A 19,825-nucleotide genomic window follows, 5' to 3' on the forward strand; every position below is an offset into this window, starting at 1 on the left:
CATGCTTGCCCAGGCAGGGTGCTACTGGAGGACAGTCAGTCCCCAGGGGACGTGGCTGGGAGTTAGAGCAAGGGTGGCTGCTACGTGCCCGGGTGACTGATGGCCAACAGGCTATGCAAGTCAGTCAGCAACTTACTTCTCCTCCTCTGTAGCATCAAGGATTTCTGAAGGGGCTGTGGAGAGAAAGAGTGGAGGGTGAGTGAGACCCAGTTGTGGGGCTGAGATAGACCCACCTATTCCCCAGTCACACGTTCCACAGGGGCTGGTATTTCCACGCTGCCTGCAGAGGTCCTGGCTCCAAAGCACTCAGGCCAGCAACGGCCTCTGAGCCCAGGGAAGAAGAGTTGTAAACTCGTGACAGAGAAATGTTTACAGAAAAATAAAGCAGTCTGTATTTCAGTGGGAGCTGCCAGAAACAACAGGTCAGCTGCCCTGAAGGCAGGACATGGAGAAATTGTTTCCCAGAGACACGCTGGTCCCCGTCAGGGTGTGGCAACAGCCATGGAGGCACCCCAGTACTGGCAGAGAGAGGCCAGGGAAAGCCCATATGCCAGAAAGGATGATGTAGCAAACTTGGAGGGAAGGGATCTAAGCCCAGGGTTGGGCTTTCACAGCTGCTGGGCTCCTTTGCTGGAGGTGGCACTGGCCCCAGCTCACCGTTCTCCAGGATGTACTTGACGATGTCCTTGCTCCCCGATTTGACAGCGTGGTGGAGGACAGTCTGGCCTGAGGAATCTCTCACCATCAGGTCCCTTCCAGCCCGGTGCAGCTCTTGGAACTACAGGATTGCCAGATTGCTCGTGATGAGTTGCCTTTCCCAGCTCCAAGCTCCCCAGCATTACAACCCCAAGGTGCCCAGCATGTTGTGTGGATATTCAGGGCCTGGCAGGGAGCTTTGTCCAGCTCAGGATGTCATCAAGTTCCACCTCTCCATGTCCCCCAAGTCCATTCCTGGAGGAATGCCCTCGACAGGAGCTGGTCCAAAGCAATTTTGGAAGCACAGCTGGCTGGGCTTCCCCACAGCCCAAGGGGCACGCCAGCCAAGCAGGCTATGGAAGTGCCTACCTTGCTGAAGTTGCCACTCTTGGCAGCTTCTATCAGAAGGTCATCTGCAAAGAAGAGAGATGGGTTTGGGTTAGAAAAGTCAAACCATAATGTCATTTATCTAATCCTGGAGACAAGGGTTGGGCACTGGAGGCACCGAGCAGTCAGCTGAGAGTACAGCAGAAGCTCCTCCAGGTGCTAAGCCCTTGGTCAGACTGGTTTTACATGGCTCCTCTGCCTTCAGGCATGTAAGGGACAAGCCAGAGCAAAGAGAGAGACACAGTGTAGAGCTGGGGCCACAGCCAGACCTCAGCCCCAGCCAGGTGCACGTGCAGGGGGAGCAGTCCCAGGGGCAGGATGACTTGTGGGGGAAGCAGGGAGCAGATCTCCTGGGCACCAGCCATGACTCACACGTCCAGGCACTGGGCTCAAGCTCCAGGAAACTCTTTCCATTTGCTCAGCTTGGGGAGTCCCTTTGACCTTGTGTCCCCACCTCCCCAGGACCCCTCAGCCCTGGCAGAGACAGTCCCCCAAGCCCAGCCCCCAGCACTTGGCTCCAAGGGTGGGAGATTAACCCCTTGCCACCTCATTTCCTGCACAGAGGAGCTGGGAAGGGGCCTGGCCAGGCTGCTCCACAAATCACTGTCAGGTCTCTCCTGCCCACCTCTGGGGTCACCCACCTGCAGGGCTCCTGCCTGCACACCAGAGAAAGGACAGGCCAAAAAAAAAACCATGGTGGGGGCCCAAAGCAGTGCAGAGGAGAGGAGGTGTGAGGTGGGGTGGGGTGGGACAGGACTCACCTTTGTGAGGGAGGCAGTGCTCAGGCTCAGCACTGGAAGAGAAGGAGGAAAGGTGTCACTAACCCCACCAGTCCTGGCAGTGGATTGCCCAAAAGGGCATGCTGCTGGTAGAGGGATGGCTGAGGCACTCCTCCAGCAGAGGTGGGTCAAGGGACTGCTGCTCTTTGGCCACGCCATCTGCCTCTCCCCTGATCTGGGCTCTTCCCCATTCCCATTTCCCCTGCTGTTCCCAGCTCTTGCTCACCCATACCTGGGGGGCTGGCCTCAGTTGGGCTGAAAGACATCCATGCCCTCAGCCTCATGAGCCAGGTTCTGGGGCTTGACCCCCTGGCTGAGCCACCTGGTGATGTCCCACTGCTTCCAGCAACGCTGACAGAAGAGCAGGGAGGACAAGGTGGCATCTCACCCCTTGATCTAACTTGGCACTGAATACCAGGGAGCTCCCCTGTCATCTGTCCCAGGGATCAATGCTATGAAGCCAACTCTGGCTTTCCCATCACTGCCCATCCTTCCTGAAGTCCAGCACCCTCATTCCAGACTCACATGGGGGCAGGAGAGGAGGCTGGAGAGGAGGAAGAGGAGGGGAATGCAAAATGGTGCTCAGTGGGTGTGGCAGAAGAGTCAACGAGGTCAGGCATGGCAGGAGAAGTGCCCACAGTCTGGGTGATCACTAGCTCTGGGTCCAGCACGTAGAGCTCATCCTGAGAGATCTCTGTCACATAGTTGAGGTGCTCCTGAAAGACACAAGCCAGCCCTCCTCAGAAGCAAGATCTACATCTGCATGGCTCCATTCCCATCCCATTGTAGCCCACTTGCTCAGCAGAGAGATGGTAGCTTGAAGAGTCCTGGGACCTGTGCTTGGGAAGCCTCCACATCTCCTTGTCCTTTTCATCCTTCCTAACTCCTATAAACATAGCAGATGACCTGTACACCTCATCTTCATACCCCCCTCTCCAGATCATTAAGGGAAGTATTTAATCCTGGTTGACTCCAGTGGGTAGGTCCCTTGGCCAGCTATGCTGCTACTTCTTACCCACTCTGCTGCAGGGCTCTGCAGGCAGCTTCCACCCCAAGTTTCTCTGCTCCCACCCATGCTTCCCCCCTTTTCTGCAGGAACCTGGGGGTGCTGTGGCTGGTCATGCCCCAGGCTTGTACTCTACCCCTCAGGGGATCCCACAGGGTCAAGGCAGCAGTGTGAGACCTGGGTGTCCCAACGTCTAAGTGAAGATGGGACACCCAAGCACCTGCCCAGGAGCTGCCAGGGTGGGGAGGTTCTGATGGGGAAGGAGGAGGCTGCACTCACCTGAGCACGGTCTATCCTGTAGAACCGATCGGCCGTGGTGGCTGTAAGACAGGGACAGGGTGAGACAGGGTCATCCTTTGTGTGAGACAAAGGACATGGTCACCTTCCACCATGGAGTGGGCTGGCAGAAAAGTGACCTCAGCCTCCTACTGACTTGACTAAGACATCACAGACCACCACGAGGCCACCTCAGAGCCTGTGACTGCCACGCACGACAGAGCATGACCCCACCAGCTGGAGATCCAAGCCCATGTTTCCCAGGGTGTCAGGAGAACCTCAAACCAGCTTCCAGCCTGTTGCTGGCAGTAGCCTGAGTGCAACCCTCTGCTCATCCCTCTCCCTCAGAGGAGAGAGCCTCACAATGGGAGAGGAGCTCAAACACTTGAGTAAGTGGCTGTGGTGGAGTCAGATCCAGGCAGCCATGGCCCCCAGGGGAGCAAGAATGGGCTGGGGACTTATGGCATCACCACAGGAGACCAGGACAAGTAAGGACACCTGGGAGCAGCAGTGCCAGCAGCCCCATGTGCAGGGCTGGTACCTAGAATGCAGAAGATGTATCCTCTCTGCTTAGCACAAGGCTTCCTAGGCCCACTTGGCAACCCATGGCTGTGCTCTATTATGTTCTACTGGGAAGTCAGGGAGATGAAGTTCCACCAGCAGTCATTTCTCTACCTGGGAGCATCAGTGCCAGCAGGGCTGGTACCTAGAATGCAGAAGTTGCATCCTCTCTGCTTAGCACAAGGCTTCCCAGGCCCACTTGACAACCCATGGCTGTGCTCTACTGTGTTCTACTGGGAAGTCAGGGAGATGAAGTTCCACCAGCAGTCATTTCTCTTGGCCAGCAAGGAACAGGACAGCTCTGGAGCCTCTTGGTCAGTAGAGGCAAAGAGAGAGGAGAAAGCCACCTTCTGGCAGGGAAGAAGCAGCAGCAGGAGCACAGCAGGCTCCCCATGCCACTGGGATGCTGGTGAGCCTTGGTCCCAGCGTGCTGGAGCAGGGGGGCCCTCTGTCTGCATGACACAGGAAAGCAACCCCAGGACAGGACACATGCTGCCAAGCTGCCTTCAGCTCTGGGGGCCCATCAGCAGACACCCCTTGCTCCACTCGTGGTCAGCAGGCAGAGACCCAGGGACAGTGACAGCATTGGCAGCCTGTTCCAATGCTGAACAACTCTTTCAGTGAAGAAGTTTTTCCCAATATCCAACCTAAACCTCTCCTGACACAACTTGAAGCCATTTCCTCTTGTCCTATCTTGTTACCTGGCAGAAAGACTGACCCCCACTTGCTACAACCTCCTTTCAGGTCGTAGAGAGAGGCAATGTCTCACTTCAGCCTCCTTTTCTCCAAGCTAACAACCCCTGTTCCCTCTCCCACTCTTCATAAGACTTGTGCTCTAGACCTTTCACCAGCTTTGTTGCCCTTACTGGACATGCTCCAGCCCCTCAATGTCCTTCCTGCAGTGAGGGGCCCAAAACTGAACCCAGTATGGCCTCACCAGTGCTGAGTGAGTCTCCAGAGAACAACTGGTCTCTCTGTTAAAGACTGAGGCAAAGAAGGCATGGAGTACCTCAGCCTTCTCCTCATCCTTGGTCACTGTGCTTCCCACCCACATCCAATAAAGGATGGAAATTCTCCTTAGCCCTCCTGTTGTTACTAATGCATTTACAGGAACATTTTTCATTGTCTTTTACAGCAGCAGCCAGATTAAGTTCTAAGCTGGGCTTCAGCCCTTCTAGTTTTCTCCCTGCATAGCCTCTTGACATCTTTGTAGTCCTCCTGAGTGGCCTGCCCTTTCTTCCAACCCTCATAAACTCTCCAGCCAAAGCTCTGTGCTCAGCCAAGCCAGCCTTCTTCCCTGCCAGCTTGTTTTTCAGCCTGCTGGCACAGCCTGCTCCTGCACCTTAAAGATTTCCTTCTTGAAAAATGACCAGCTTTCCCTGGCTCCTTTGCCCTTCAGGACTGCCTCCCAATGGAGTCTGTCAGTCAGGTTCCTCAACAGGTCAAAGTCTGCCCTCTGGAAGTCCAAGGTGGCCATTCTGCTGGACTTCTCTGAGTATTGAAGTCTTTATTTTATGGATGCTATGCTCAAGACAGCCTCCAACCTCACATCATCCACAAGGCTTTCTCCATTCACAACTGGTCCAGCAAGGAGCCTTCCCTAGCTGGCTCTTCCATCAGCTGTGTCAAGAAGTTACCCTACACACACTCCAGGAACCTCCTGGACTGTCCCCTCTACTGTATTGTACCTCCAGCAGACATCTGGTAAGGTGAAGTCCTCCACAAGACCAAGGGCTAACGATGGTGAGACTTCTCCCAAATGCTTATAGAATATTTCATCTGCCTCTTCATCCTGGTTGGGTGGTCTATAATAAGACTCCCACCATGGTATCTACTTTGTTGGCCCTCCTCTTGGTTCTCATTTATAAATACTCAACCCTGTTGTCACAATCATTAAGCTCTAAACAATCAAAGCACTTCCTGACATAGAGGGCAACCCCATCACCTCTCCTTCCTCATCTATCCCTTCTGAAGAGTTTAGAGCCATCCAACACAGCACTCCAGTTGTGTGGGTCACCCCACCACACAGTTTCAAACTGTATCACAGTTTCCCTGCTGCACAGTGGCTTCCAGCTCTTGTTTGTTGCCCATGCTGCATTCACTGGTGTAGATGGGCTTCAGTTGGGCTACTGATCTCATCACCTTTTTGAGGGAAGAAGCCTCAAGTCCTGCATGACCATTTTCATGGGTTTCCATGGTTTCTAATACATCAATAACCCTTGTGTCTTTGCTGCTGCATGGCTCTCCATCCCCTGCTTTCCCCCCAGATGGTGAACTGAAGGGATGTTGCTGGCACACAGCCAGTCAGCACTCCCAGGGGGAGATGATACTCACAGTCCAGGAAGCACCACTTGGGTGACAGCTTCTGTGATGACAGTGCTTTTGGTTTAGCTCCATCTCCCTCCTGCATAAAAAAAAGAGTGGATAAAGTCATGTTTCTCAGCCTCCCCATCTTTCCCTCCTGCTTTGGGAGGTCCCTGCAGACACAGACGACCACAGGCACTTGGATGGAAAGGAGAACAGGCACAGCATGGGGACAGCATGGGACAGTGGAGCTGACACACAGCAGCTCACTGCAGAGAGAGAGATGCCACAAGATGAGCCCATGACACCAGCACAGTGGACATGACAGAAGTGAGGCCATACACACCTGAAAGAGCAGGCGCTCTAAAGCAGAGGGCTGGGGAGGGAAATCCTGCAGAAAGGCAAGGTGTGTCACTACAGCCTGTGTCTGGGCACCCCCCCAGCCCCTCTCTCATCCCACTGGTGCTGCTTCACCATGTCTGGCTTTACACACACTGCCTGGCCACAGGCCCTGCCCTGCTTGGAGTCCAGAGCACAGTGGTTGCCCGAGGAGAGAGAAGAGTTAAAGCACGAGGTGACCAAGGAACATCACCCTCAACATTCTTAGCTCAAGCTCCTGCTTTAGAGGTGCAGGAGGTGGCAGAGGCATCAGGCTGATGCTGTAGAAGAGTTTTACCCTCTGAGCCTGGCAGCTGCTAGTCATGTGCCTGCCTGTGTGTCTGCACAAGCTGGGCAGGGCACAGGCAGGCAGAGCAAGGAGCAGATGCCAATGAGCCAGCTCAGATAGACAGCTCTGCACCTCAGCCCTGCAGGACACGCTGCATGGGATTCACTAAGGCACAAGAGACAGCCTGTGGGAATGATTAAGGTCCTTTCAGTCTTCTGGGAGAGAAAGGGACTGAGAAGGGCAGCACCAGGAGGCATGCTGCAGGCTCAGAAGGAATCACTCACCAGGAGCAGGGGTTCCACAGCCCGTGTCCAGGTCATGGACACACTGGCAGGAGCACCAAAGTTAGTACTTGCAAATGAAAAGAGTTGGAGAGAGGGACAAGCCTCATCCAGGCACCTGGGTGTGCCAGGAAACATGGAGGCTGCAGAGGGCTGAAGGACACCAGCACACCAAAGAGACAGAGGAAAGGCCTCCCCAAACACTCAAGGGTTGAGAGGCTCCCACGGGATGTGCATTGGCTTTTTCCACTGCCTCATAATTTTTCTGCACTACTGACACTCTGAGCCTGGAGAACAAGGTCAGAAGAGCAACCCTGAGAAAGAAGCTGCCAGAGAGCAGAGAGCAACAAGCCTCTAGCTTTGGATCCTGCCTCCACCACGTGGTGAAGGCAAACTGTGACCTGCTGTCAGAAGCCGGAGCATGCACGTTTGTGTCAAGGAAGCTTGGAAATCCCCTCCCTGAGCCCCTCCATCATCACCTAGCTCTGACTGCTTCCCAGACAGAGCCTCACCTCCTGCAGCCTCTCGATTTGGGTCCTGCACAGCTCCAGGTCACTGTCTCCTGGCACCACGATGATCCCCAGCGGCACAGCTGCAGGACAGGGCACGGATACAGCTCAGGGAGCAGCTCGTGCCTCATCCCCAACCCCTCGCACAGCTTAGCTGAGGGCACTGCCAGCCTCAGGGGCTGAAGCTCCCACCCCCAGGTCACTCAGCTGGTCACTCACAGGCTTCCTTGAGCTTCTCCTTGTCGTAGTGCAGCGCCTCATAGTCACACATGCTGATTCGGCTCACCCGGATCCGCAGCCGCTCGGGGACCGGCTGCTGGCTGCGTGCAGGGGGCAAGGATAAGGCAAGGGATCAGAAAGTGCCAGCCCACCTCCTCCATATCCCACCCACCCCTCCAAAACAGGCCAGAGCACAGTCTTCTGCACAGCCTGGGGTGGGGAGCTTGGCACCAGCAGCTTCTCCAGCATCCAGTCTGGCCGTACCTCTATATGAACCTTCCCAGCCCTCCTTCAGAGAGGATCGAAATGCCTCTGGATTTGGATCATAGAATCATAGAATCCTTTAGGTTGGAAGGGACCTCCAAGCTCATCACGTCCAACCATTGAGCCATTAGGGCTCTAAAGTCCTCTGCTCAAACAGATCAGAATCTGTCAGGGTTGGAAGGGACCACAAGGATCCCCCAGTTCCAACCCCTCTGCCATGAGCAGGGACACCTCCCACTAGATCAGGCTGCCCAGAGCCTCCTCCAGCCTGGCCTTAAAGACCCCCAGGGATGGAGCCTCAACCACCTCCCGGGGCAACCCATTCCAGGGTCTCACCACTCTCATGGGGAAGAACTTCTTCCTCACATCCAGCCTGAATCTGCCCACTGCCAGCCCTTCCTCCTCCACCCCTCCTGCCTTGGGGAGCGTGTGGCAGAGTGCTGTGAGGAACCTACTCGTTCAGCAGAGGCATGGAGTTGCGCCGCTTGGTCTTCTGCACCATGTTGGCTTGGTTGCGCAGGGAGATGTGGATGCAGGAAGGTGCCAGCTTGCAGGGCTCTCCATCAACCTGCATGGGGATGGCCTTGGAGGTGGTGAGAACCACCTGCCGGCACTGGCACAGCCGCTCCCCGTGGCCACCGACCTGTAGGGCAGCCTGGGAAAGGGTCCAGAGTGAGAGCAGAGCACGATCCCAAGGGTGGGATGGAGGGAGTACCCACTGTCAGCCAGATGGTGCAAAGGAGAACAAGTTCTTAGGGGATCAGGGCTGATCTCAGAGGGAAGGGATCCACAGAGACCAGCGCATGACAGCACCTTCCCAAAATGTCAGAGAGCAGACAGCGTCGCACAGACCAGCACCACGACTCCTCAGGAGGGGGTCTGTGGAGCTGGTGGGCTGGCTGACACTGTCAGTGGGATCAGTTGGCTATCTACAAGGTGCAACTCACCAGGGAGGTCATGGTGAAGCCAATAACTTCAATGCAGCCATCATCATGGCGCTGAGGTTCGAAGTCGTGGTGCTCCCCAGGGTTGCCCCAGGGCATGGTGCCTGCACAGTACCTGTGAAGGGATGGTGAGCGTGGACAGGCATGTCAAACCCCAGCAGGGATCTGTGGCATGGGGGTGAGGAGGCCAGCAGACAAAGGCAGGTCCTGGGGCTGCTCACCTGGGGATGTTTAGGAAGACCAGGCACTGAGGCTTCAGGTCCTGGATTTTGGAGGTCAGATCCGTCCCATCGCACTGGAGACAACACAGGGGTGTTGAGGCTGCTGGATGCAGGAGCCTGGCCCACACCACCCACCTGGGAGGAAAGGGCCCTCCTGCTCTGCTCCCCATAGAGACTGTCCTCCAAGCCAGGGGAAACATGCTCCCAGAAACACACTCCCTCTCTCCCCAGCCCTGAGATACTCAGGGTGCCAAGGGACCCCTCCTCACACCTCCACAGCTCACCCCCTCCCCGGCCCAGAGGAATCCTGCACACTCACAACCAGCTTGACGTGTTTTGCCAGGTCTTTGGAGCTCCCAGTGAGGAAGTCAGAGAAGGCTGTCTGCCAAGGTAAGAGACAGTGTTAGTGCCCAGATGTTCACTGAAACAGGCAGCCAGGAAGCCTGCCACTGACATTCAGACCTCAGCTGCTGACAGCAGCAAATCCCCTCCTTGTCCACTGGCAGAAGTCCTCTCTTCTCCCCCTCCCAAAACAACCTGATCCATTCTGTTTGCTATTTTGCCTAGCAAATATCTTGAGGCACCTTCAGTAACATCCTTAGTATTCCCTTGCCATCCCAGTCCTGGCTTTAGGGAAGAGCTGGCAAGGTGGAACTCCTCCAGTGATAGACTAGAGTCAAAACAGACAAATTCAGTCTCATGCTATAATGAAATCCCACAAAAGAGAGCTGATGTGACCCCTTCTAGAGATGTGACCCTACCTAGAGACACCAGGACAGACAGTATGGCCTCTGTTACACAGACCCTAGGGTCTCCTTTGTGTTTAATTGCATAGAAAGGAGGGGTGACACAAACAGGAGAGATGTGAGGTGGTACAGAGCAGCACTTGGCCTTTAGTGCTGCTCAGGTACCAGCACTTGGGTACAGAGGTGGATTGAGGATTGGGGATGGACAAAGATGATACTGAGACACAAAGCTCTAGAGGTGAGGCACAGGAGGGTGGCATATTTAGCCAGGGAGCTGTATAAACTAAAAGACCAAAGTAGTGTGGGAACTCTATGGAAAGGCTTCCAGTCCCTCTGCAGGGGACTAGCCTGCCTCCCTGCAGGTCCTGAAGAGGTCCTGCCTGGGTGACCATCCGTGAGGCAGAGAACAAGAACAATAGTGGCAGGAGATCAACACAGCAACTGTACTGGGGGCCAGGGAGCAAGCTGTACTGCCAGCAGTGCTTGCAGCCACAGAGGAGCTGTGACTCCCAGGGCTCCAGCCTTTCTCCAGCAACTCTCCAGCTTCAGGGGTGCTCAGCTGGGGTGCATGTGAAAGCTCGGGCAACTCAGGGAAGTGAGTTTAGGGTGAGGACAGGAGGTAGGGCCATGGCTGTGCTCCAACTGATGCTAAGGCTGCCCAGATATCCTCCACACACACTTACCCCAGCATAGAACATTTTATTCCGAAATCGGCTGTTGAACTTCTCTGGGTTGGCCTCTAGGGAAAGGAGAGAAAAGTCTGGGTCATTGGCCTGCACATGGAAATACTTCACTTGCCAGCTCTCCCCAGACACAGTCCTTCAGCCAGCCTCAGCCCCAGCGTTCCTGTAATGCAGACATCCCTTCTCCCCCTCTACAGCTTCTACTCGCTCCTCAGGTTTCTCTCCAGCCCTGTCCCTGGGGCAATCCTCTTGTTCAGTTTCCTGAGGAATGTTTTATGGCCCCACTCCTGGGGCACCTCCTCAGCACAGACCCTGCTCCAGCCCTGCCACCTCCCCTGTACCTCGGGATTCGTGGAACTCCAGTGTCACCCGTGCGTCAAAGCCGAGGCTGAAGTAGTTGTTAAAGACATCCAAGGGGAGCTGAAAAGAAAAGGAGGGGTAAAGATCAGGCTGCCAGCATGTGGCCACAGCAAAGACAAGGTCAGGCTACAGCAGAGCCATGTATGGTCCTCACAAGGCTCAGGCAGCCTGCTTGCCTTCCCCCAAGGAAAATACAGAGGTTGCCAGCCTGAGAGGATAGCCTGGCCCCTGGCTTCTAGGGGTAGGGGTTGTGGCTCAAAGGGACACATCCTGCTCTACCTGCAATCACCCATGTTTCTGCTAAAGAAACAGTCTCAGAGGCAACTGGGCTTATATGTGTTGTACCCTGTGGTTAAAAACATCTGGTGGACATTTAGTTCTGATCTCTACACGTCACGAGTGCTGGGGGTCAGAGCCACAAGGAGAAGAGTGGGATTGGAGCAGGGAGAAGGAAACACCAACCCAATGCTGCCTGAACTAGTGGGAGAAAGGAGAATGCAGATCCCCAGTGCAGGGAACAGAGACAGAGAGGAGGTGTCCCACCTTGTCAGTGGCTGCCTCATCCTTTTCCTCAGGGTTTGCATCAGGGTTTGGCTCCACATGGAGGTTCCAGCGATCGAGCTGCACGATGTTCCCATCTTCCACGTGTGACAAGATCTTGGACAGAGGCTCATCTGTGTAACCCTGGTGAAGAGCAGGACTCAGTCAGTCTCCTACCTGCCTCCAACAGAGGTGCCTCAGAGACAGGGGGCTTTGGGAAGACATTCCAGAGCAAAAGACATAGAAAAGTTCAATTCTGTTTGAATGCACAACAAAGTGGGGCTTAAAAATGATACATCCTCCTTCTAAAAATCTCCCCAAGACTGAAGTAACAATTCCTTTTGTTAATATCCTAATAGCTTGTAATCTAATTCAGAATAATTCAAATGTCAGAAGAACAGTAACATCTAAATGGTATTTATTTGTTGGTCTGTGTTTAGGGAAAGTCAAAACATCCACTCCATGCAAATCCCCATCCATGTGTGTGGAACTGGAGTCAAAGCACCCAGCTCCCCTCTGTCAGCAGCAGGCTCTTGTGCCCATCACTTACCCCACCCCAGTTCAGTGTCCTGGCCAAGTCATTCCCTGTCCCCAGTGGTAGGATGGCCACAGGAGGAGGTGGGTTGAGGCGTAACTGGTCCAGAATGGAGAGTATCCAGCCCACCTGCTCAAGCAAGAGAGCACAAAGAAACAGTTGAGTTATTTCAGGGACTGGCAGGCAGCTGGAGGTGACTTGGAGCACTAGAGATGGCAGAGATGGGGTCCCCTGAGCCACCACCAAGGCTATTCAGTCTTTATTGCTCCAGGTGAGCACTGCAGGAGATACCAGTAGCCCCAGTGAGGATGCTGGTCCCCAAAACGGCTATGAATCCAGACGTGCCACAGACTGGCACTCCCTGGAGCAGTGCCTGAGGGGACCCTCAGTATCCAGTGCCACCACGGACACAGTGTGCACATTTTGCCCCACTCTGGGTGACAGGGAGGAGGACTGCTGCCAGCACTGGAAGAGCCAGTGGGGAAGGGGCTGGGGGACTCACCGTGCCATCTCCCCCACACGCCAGGATCCGGAGGTTGTGGACCTTACGGTACAGCTCCAGCCTGCAGGGAACAGGGAGGGTGAGGGGAGGAGGGAGGAGCCACCAAAGGCATTACACAGAAAAGGTCCCTGCCCTCACAGAGCCCTCTGCCTTCCCAAAGCTCCCACCCCACCGCCACAGCAGTTCAGAGCAGTGGGCAAAGCCACAGGAACTTGGGCTTCACCAGCTCTTGCAGAGGAAGAGCAGAGTGCCCACAGTCTGCACACACACAGAGGAACTGAAATCCAACCTGTGGACAAGGTTCACACAACATTAATTGAACATAATGAACTAGGTCTGGGAACCTCATCCCACAGCTGGTCTCCTTGCCACTAGCCTTAAGATTGGATCAGTGTTTCCAGCAGGAAACACTGACTGACCACGAGGTCTCCTAGAGGGAACTCTCAGAGCATGACCTCATCAGAGGTCTCTTTGCACAAGAGAGCTGTGGAGCATCAGAGGTCTCTGCCAGCCGTGCAAAGGGCTCTGAGGAAGAATCTCTGGGGCACGAGTAGGGGAGAGAAAGGTGCTGCCCCCATCAGTACTCACGCCTCCTTGGGTCCACCCTGGCTGAGGTCGAAAACTTGCCGTGGGTTGAGATACCACATGAAGGATTGGATGATCTTTGCTCCCTATGGGGAGGAGAAAGACTTCAGGCAACAGGGAGTTCCTCAGTGGATGGTGGAAGAAGGCACCTGGTCCTGGCGCCAGCCCACGACAACGTTGTTCTGGGTGGACTCAGGCAAAGCCTGGCCTAGGTGGGAATTGCCAGGCAGCAAACTAGCATTGCAGGAGTTGCCTTGCCTCTTCTGCAGCTGAGACATCATCAAAACTATGATGAGACCTCAGCAGCCAAAAGGCAATTCCCTCACAGAGCTGCCTTTTCAGGGAGATGGAGGAGAAGGCCATACCTGATTGCCACCGCTCTTGGGGTTCACAAACACCAGCAAGGGCTTCATAAGAGGAGCTGGCATGGGCTTGATGACAAAGGGTTTCCACCTCCCTTCCTGCAAGAGACACTGCAAGTCCTTCAACAAACCCAGGGCAATGCAAACTCCCATCTCCAGCTGAGCCCTGGCATCACACAGGTCAGCAGTGGGGGAAGAGAACACTCTAGCTGCCTTTTAATCCCTGTAGCTGGGATTTGCCTTTCCAGCAGGCACCCCTTCTCCACCTCAGCACAGACCCAGCAAACTCCCCTTGTTTCCCAGCCCTCTCACTGCCCAGTTCCTCTGTCCTTACAAGACAAGGTCACTCCCTGGCCCCTCATTCCTTACCTCAGCCCCCTTTTTGCTGGATTTCCGCTTGAACGACGTCCTCTTCTTCTTCTTACTAGATTTCAGAGGATTCTAGAGAGAAAAGAAACGAACCCAAAAACTCTGCAAGGAGGTGCTGGGCGAGGAGGAGTTGTGAAAGGGCCACAAGAGCTGAGGTGGGTTACCTGAGGCCTCCGGACACGCAGAATCCAGGTGGGAGGAACGACGACAGCAGCGTGAGCCCCCAGCGAGCAGGGCTCCTCAATGTGTTGCAGCATGAAACAGGACACTTTGCTGTGATACTGGGGAAGGAGAAGACAGAGAAAACTCAGCTCCTCAGTTTGCTGGTCACAATCACCTGCTCCTTCCAGGTCTCCCAAGCCAGTGCAGGGAGTGCTGGAGGAAATGATGCAGGAAGTTTGGAATGGGAAGGTAATGAAGAGAAAGTTTTTCGTCGGAGCTTGTAGCTGCAGAGAAGCAGCTTAGGGAGTCCCAGCAGAGGTCATTAGGTGTAGGACAGGCTGGTGAGATGTTCAGTGGGGGCTTTGCTCACCGCTTGCTTGCACCAGGAACAGCTGATGGCTACAATCTCTTTACTATGGAAGGCAAACTTCTGCTGGAAACCCTGTGGAGGGAAGGATTAGAGGCTTAGAGAACTCTATCACAGCTTTCTACTCCCCAGCAGGACTTTCCCACCACTAAGAGAGACCACAAAGAGAGCACGCCTGCAGCTGGAGCCCTCTGGATCCCTGTCAGATAGCCCCAACCACCACTCTGCCACCAGGGAGGCCACTGTGTTCTGCATGGGTGTCCCTATTGCTCAAGGAAAGCATGTCAGGGAGACAGTCCCCTCCAAGATAGATTAGGCCCAGGGGGAGAACGTGTCTGTGTGGGAAGCACTTATGTAGTGCTTCACTGTGCAAAACAACACACATCCTGCTTCTGCTGTAGGCTGCTGCCACCAAACAGGAATGGTGGGATGTCTCTGGACCCCAGCCATCTTCTTATCTCTGGTTTGTCCTTAAATTTCCTTCAGGCTGAGGAAAAAAAAACCCAGAACAGATGCCCTCTCACCTTGCCACACTGCCTGCACTTCCCTTCCTGCCGCCTTCGGTGCACCCAGTGGTGCCGCACGACGATGGGCTGGAGGAAAACAAACACACAAACCAACAGAAAAACAGGGGGTGGGATGAAAGGCACAGTGTGTGACCTGAGGAACCTGGACTCAGGCCAGCCAGGACCTCTGCTCCTGCAGCTAGCCCATTGCTCACACCCACCAGCCCCAAATCTCTGGGAGAAGGCTAAGCCAAAGAATCACAGAATGGTAGGGGTTGGAAGGGACCTCTGGAAATCAATCAGTCCAACCCCCCTGCACAGGTTGACCTAGAGCAGGTTGCCCAGGATTGCATCCAGGCAGGTTTTAAGTCTCCAGAGAAGACTTCACCATCTCCCTGGGCAGCCTGTTCCAGGGCTCTGTCATCCTCACAGGAAAGAAGTTTTTCCTGATGTTGAGGTGGAACTTCCTGTGCTCCAGTTTGTGCTCATTGCCCCTCATCCTATTGCTGGGCACCCCTAAAAAGAGATGGGCCCCAATGAGGGGGAAGGAGGACAATTTAAGGTGTTCAGAGAAGAGGGAATTAAAACTAGGAAAAAAAACAGGAAGGAGGGGAGAGAAACTCCCTGAGTTCCCCTGACTGAGAATCACACAAAGCAAACCCAATGGAGAGTGGGCAAGCAGTAGCATGGAGCATTATTTTAGCCATAAATCTCCATCCCTTAACATCTCTGCCCAGACAGCCCCAATGCCAGGTGAAAAATATGCTGGTGGAAGGTGTCAAAATCCTCAGAGAGAAACAGTTTGTGTCCACAGCAAGAAGATGGAAGTGCTTGCAGCTACAGAGCAAACTGCATAGTCTCCTGGAGGAGAGCAGCAGCCCCAAGCCCCCCCATCCACTTCACCCTGCTCTTCACCCCAGAGAAAGTCCTGCCAGCCTGCCTCAGACCCTGCCTGCAGGGAGGGGAGCAACCCAGGCACCTCCTCCCTGTCTGCAGGCTCCTGGTGGGCGAAGGGCTGGGACTTGCAGGAGCCATTGTGAGGAAGTCAGAAGTTTCATTAATGAAGTATGTTTGGTAAATCCCACCCTCCTCTTCCAGCCCTGGATTGAGAAGAGCATTGGAGGGAGGGCAGAAAAGAGAGAAGAGGGAGTGAGAGTTCACAGCCCAGCTTAGTAGGGCCCAACACCCTGCTCTTGACAGCTTTTGGGATCATGGTGATGATAGAGGCAGAAACTGGCAAAAGATCTGGGTCAGCTCAAGTGTTTCTTGCTCTGAGTGCAGTACATGGGAGAAGATGAAGAGTCCTATTTGCTTTAGCAGATGTTAATCCAGTGGGAGCAGAAGGGGGGCTATGCCCTGAGCTCATCTCTGTATCTCAGCAGGCACATCTAGGGTAAGAGCTGACCCTGAAGGGGATCCCTGGCAGCACAAAGGCCAGAAAAGCACCTTTCTAGGGAAACAAAGGGGAGGAGACCTTGGAGGAACTGAGGAGCATTAGAAAGACAGGATGGAGAAGGAGGGTTTGTGAGAAAAAGGAGGAAAACCAGGAAAGGGTACAGAGAAAAAAATTGTAGAGGTTGGAGGGGAGGAAAATATAAAGAGACACAAGAGTGAGCAGAGGCCTAAAAGTAAGTGAAGGCCAAATAAGAAGCTGGGATAGGAGTGATATGGGAAGAAGGCACAGCAGGAGAAGCAAAGGAAGAAAGGAAGGTTTACAGTGGTGCTGAAAGCTTCACCTTACCAGGTCACAGTGGCATTTCTGAGCCTGTGTTACCAGCATGGCCTGTGACTGAGCCAGCCCTGCTCACTCCAGAGCCCTGCATGGGCTACACTGGCTCCAAGGGTGAATGAAGCACGAAGGCTGACAGATGCTTCCACCAACACAGCTCAGCAGGCAGGTCCCAGGGCACCATTTAAGCCAAGTACATTAAAACCTGAGCTAAAGGGGTCCAACAGTACCACTGCAGGCATCTGCTACTGCTACCAGAAGTACCTGTGGCACCCAGGTCAGGGCTGAGTGATAAAGCCAGAAGCAAGCTCATATTGCTTCCTTCCAAACTTTGGGAGACTTGGGGACCTGCTGCTTGCCACAGCCTCCTCTCTGTGCTTGGGGACTAGCACAAGGGGGAAAAACCTCCCAGAAAACACTTTGCAGGTTCCCCCCATGCAGATGCAGGAGCTTTAGAACATCCAAACCAGCGGATGCTCTGCATTTTCTACCCTCACTCCTCACAGCCAGTCAGCTCTGCTGCCTTGCAAAGAAACATCTGTTTTACTGTGCCACCCCCTTGGAGCCAGGAGGCAGCACAACGCCTGCACTCTGATGGGGAACATGCTGGCAGCATCTGATGTCTTTGCCACCAAACTGGAAAGGGGGAGGCAGATATGGGCAGTGTCTTGAGGCACATCTCTCACCTCCCGTATGTTCCGGGATCCTGACTCCCTGAAGGAAGGTTTGCAGCGGAAATTTATCTGTAGATGGAACACACAGGAGAGGAATCAGTTAAAACCATCACACCCAAAGGAAACATACTGGGGTTGACTTTGCTAGAGCAGCCCCAGAGCCTCTAGAGATGTTTGATGCTTGCCACGAGACCTCTCACGTATCCCTGTCACTGAACAAAACGGGGCCTGGTGTCCCAGTCACAACACTGGATGCTTCTTTTGGTATTGTCTCCTCAGGAGACCCCTCTTTGCAATGGCACCCTGCAGTTCCCCAATCCTCTTGTGTTTTACTGCCCAGGAGAAGCCTGTTACAGCTGAGGAGGCACGGCTCACCTTCTCCAGCTGCTCGATGCAGGGTGTATGCACGACGATCTTGCAGGCTGCACACTTACGCCTGGAGAGAGGTTTTTGCTGGAGGATGAGAAAAAAAGGGAGGAAAAACCCACATGTGAACAGCAGCATTCAGAGGCCAGCAAGCTCAGGCTCCCATCACCTCTCCATGTATTTCAGGATGCAGAACAAGTCCTATAGGGAAGTTAGACACAACCCAGACTCCTTGCAAGTGAAGAGATCTAAGCGTGTGCCTAGAGCAGATGCTCTCAAGTCTGGGACAGAGCAAGGAGGTGCTCTCCCACTGTCCAGTCCTGCAGTCCTTGGCCTCTTCTGACACTCCCTGAGAGCAGCATGGAAGCCACTCTTGGAGGCAACCGCGGGGCTCCGATGGCAAGCCCCACAGGCAGGCACAGGGTGGCATCAGTGCTCCACGTCCTAAATCACAGGCAGGATTGAGCAAGCAAGCTGTGACCAAGGGCTCCAGCAACCCTGTAAGATAGTCCCTCTAAGGGTGTGAGATCCCAACAGCCTCTCCCTGGAATATCATCATACACCTCCAGGCAAGCAGCAACCCTTTGTCAGGTTCCCACTGCAAACTGAGCACCAGCACTGACAGAAGCTGGGGAGGCTGTCCTCCAGCACACAGAGGTAGCAGGGACACAATCTCCACCTCAGAAGCCCCCTCAAACCCTCACAGACGCCCCCCCAGCTGGGTGGCAGCACAGCCTGCACCTGTGGCCCTTGCTGGGGAGGTGGGTGACCCCAGGTGACTCACCAGTAGCTTTGCCATACAGTTCTGCTCTCCAACGTAGCAGAAGTCCCCAGAGACATTGGTCTCAAACCAGATGTGCTCCCCATAGACCGCAGTCTCCTGAAAGGCACAAGACAACAGGTTTCTTTGAGAGCACCTCCAGACAGGAATTCAAGCCCCTAAAATGCTTTAGGCAAGGGACAAGTTACTGCACAATGCCAGGGGATGGGAGGGTGGAGATAAGTGTAGGCCAGGAGACAAGATGCACAGAACAACCAGGGCCAACATCCAGACAGAGGAAACCTCATGAAGCTGCTGTCATGGCCCACTTGTTGGAAATGAGAGGGCCCCAGGAAACCTACTGAAAGACCAACAGCCCTGTTGCAGTGTCCTGTTGTTCCATCAGCCCCTGAGAGGAGGCACTGGAGCAAATTCAACGCAGAGGACTTTCCTGAAACAGCTTCTGTCCTATGACCTCAGAGTGTGGTTTAAAATCTGCCAGGTTTTGCCTGAGAAGGAGCAGGGACTTGCTCCCGTTGCTTGGGCCCACCCACCAGAAGACCTCAGCTGTGAGGAGCAGAAGAGCTGGCAGTGGAGTAGCTCTGCCATCCTCCCAGGAACCACCTGTGCCTACACAGCCTCTCCTTGGAGCATGGAGGAGCGCTGCCAGCAGCACAGACGCTAGCACCAGCTGGTGGCAACGGCAGAGGCCATAATGTGTCAGAGCTGAAGTCACCCGGGAAGCCTCAGCAGGGGAAGAGTCTGCTGTTTCTTGGCCTGAAGCCCATTCCGTGCAATGCCCAGGAAAACGTGCTACAACTTACACTCCAGTCCACAGTGCTGCGTATCTGCCTCTCCGAGTCGCTCCTCAGGGCTAGCGCAGGGTTCGGCTGGGCTACCATGTGCTGGAGGCTGGACTTGGCAATAGCTTTCCTGGAAGACAGAGGAGGGCTGGCTATTAGATCAGGCAAGGACAGGTAAAGCACAACCTACTTCTAGGATGGACGGTGAGGCTGCAGCAGAAAACCATCCTCATCATCAAGTGGCTGGAAATGTGGTGGATCTCCAGCACTGCTGGCCAAGAAATACCCACTCCTGTGAGGGAGCCCCATGGTTTTGAGGAGATGCTGGCCACGCTGCTGACAGCTCAGCTAAAGAACCTCTGCACCCGGCAGAAGCCACAGCCTGGGCCTGCTGGGCCAAAGTCCTTGGGGTTCACAGGTCCACCACAAGGCAGCCTGGGCTACTCTGTTGAACTGTGGTGGTAGGGCTGCTTTTGCAGGGACAAGCCAGAGCCCTTGTTCTGCAGAGGCTCCCCACAGGTGTCCCATACACCTCAGAGCCTGGGGTGTTTTCAGGGATCAGCACAACCAGCCAGGAAAAAAAAAAGCAGCTTTTTGTCTGGGGCTAGCGAACTTCTCCCAGATGTGCCAAGGTGGAGGAGAGGAGCCAGCAGTGCCAGCCA

At 54.5% G+C, this 19,825-nt stretch overlaps 1 protein-coding gene across 1 annotated transcript in view; it reads right to left on the reverse strand.

Moving 5' to 3' along the window:
• The window catches only part of DGKZ (diacylglycerol kinase, zeta), a gene marked incomplete at its 5' end in the record, with an annotated part of 22,058 nt that extends 2,709 nt beyond the window's left edge, over positions 1-19,349 (reverse strand). Inside the window, 28 exons of the mRNA XM_008945157.1 lie at positions 137-173; positions 658-778; positions 1,066-1,109; positions 1,845-1,876; positions 2,388-2,578; positions 3,148-3,188; positions 6,040-6,109; positions 7,470-7,549; positions 7,686-7,786; positions 8,405-8,604; positions 8,897-9,008; positions 9,115-9,188; positions 9,434-9,496; positions 10,544-10,599; positions 10,885-10,963; positions 11,447-11,587; positions 11,994-12,107; positions 12,481-12,541; positions 13,069-13,151; positions 13,431-13,526; positions 13,797-13,868; positions 13,961-14,077; positions 14,329-14,400; positions 14,850-14,918; positions 17,247-17,303; positions 17,610-17,687; positions 18,385-18,480; positions 19,185-19,349. Coding sequence (XP_008943405.1) covers positions 137-173; positions 658-778; positions 1,066-1,109; positions 1,845-1,876; positions 2,388-2,578; positions 3,148-3,188; positions 6,040-6,109; positions 7,470-7,549; positions 7,686-7,786; positions 8,405-8,604; positions 8,897-9,008; positions 9,115-9,188; positions 9,434-9,496; positions 10,544-10,599; positions 10,885-10,963; positions 11,447-11,587; positions 11,994-12,107; positions 12,481-12,541; positions 13,069-13,151; positions 13,431-13,526; positions 13,797-13,868; positions 13,961-14,077; positions 14,329-14,400; positions 14,850-14,918; positions 17,247-17,303; positions 17,610-17,687; positions 18,385-18,480; positions 19,185-19,349 — 2,522 coding nt within the window. The remainder of the gene's footprint in view (positions 1-136; positions 174-657; positions 779-1,065; positions 1,110-1,844; positions 1,877-2,387; positions 2,579-3,147; positions 3,189-6,039; positions 6,110-7,469; positions 7,550-7,685; positions 7,787-8,404; positions 8,605-8,896; positions 9,009-9,114; positions 9,189-9,433; positions 9,497-10,543; positions 10,600-10,884; positions 10,964-11,446; positions 11,588-11,993; positions 12,108-12,480; positions 12,542-13,068; positions 13,152-13,430; positions 13,527-13,796; positions 13,869-13,960; positions 14,078-14,328; positions 14,401-14,849; positions 14,919-17,246; positions 17,304-17,609; positions 17,688-18,384; positions 18,481-19,184) is intronic.
• Positions 19,350-19,825: the final 476 nt, after the last annotated feature.

The sequence above is a fragment of the Merops nubicus genome, unplaced genomic scaffold (assembly GCF_000691845.1).
Source record: "Merops nubicus isolate BGI_N331 unplaced genomic scaffold, ASM69184v1 scaffold12068, whole genome shotgun sequence".
Classification (NCBI taxonomy): domain Eukaryota; kingdom Metazoa; phylum Chordata; class Aves; order Coraciiformes; family Meropidae; genus Merops; species Merops nubicus.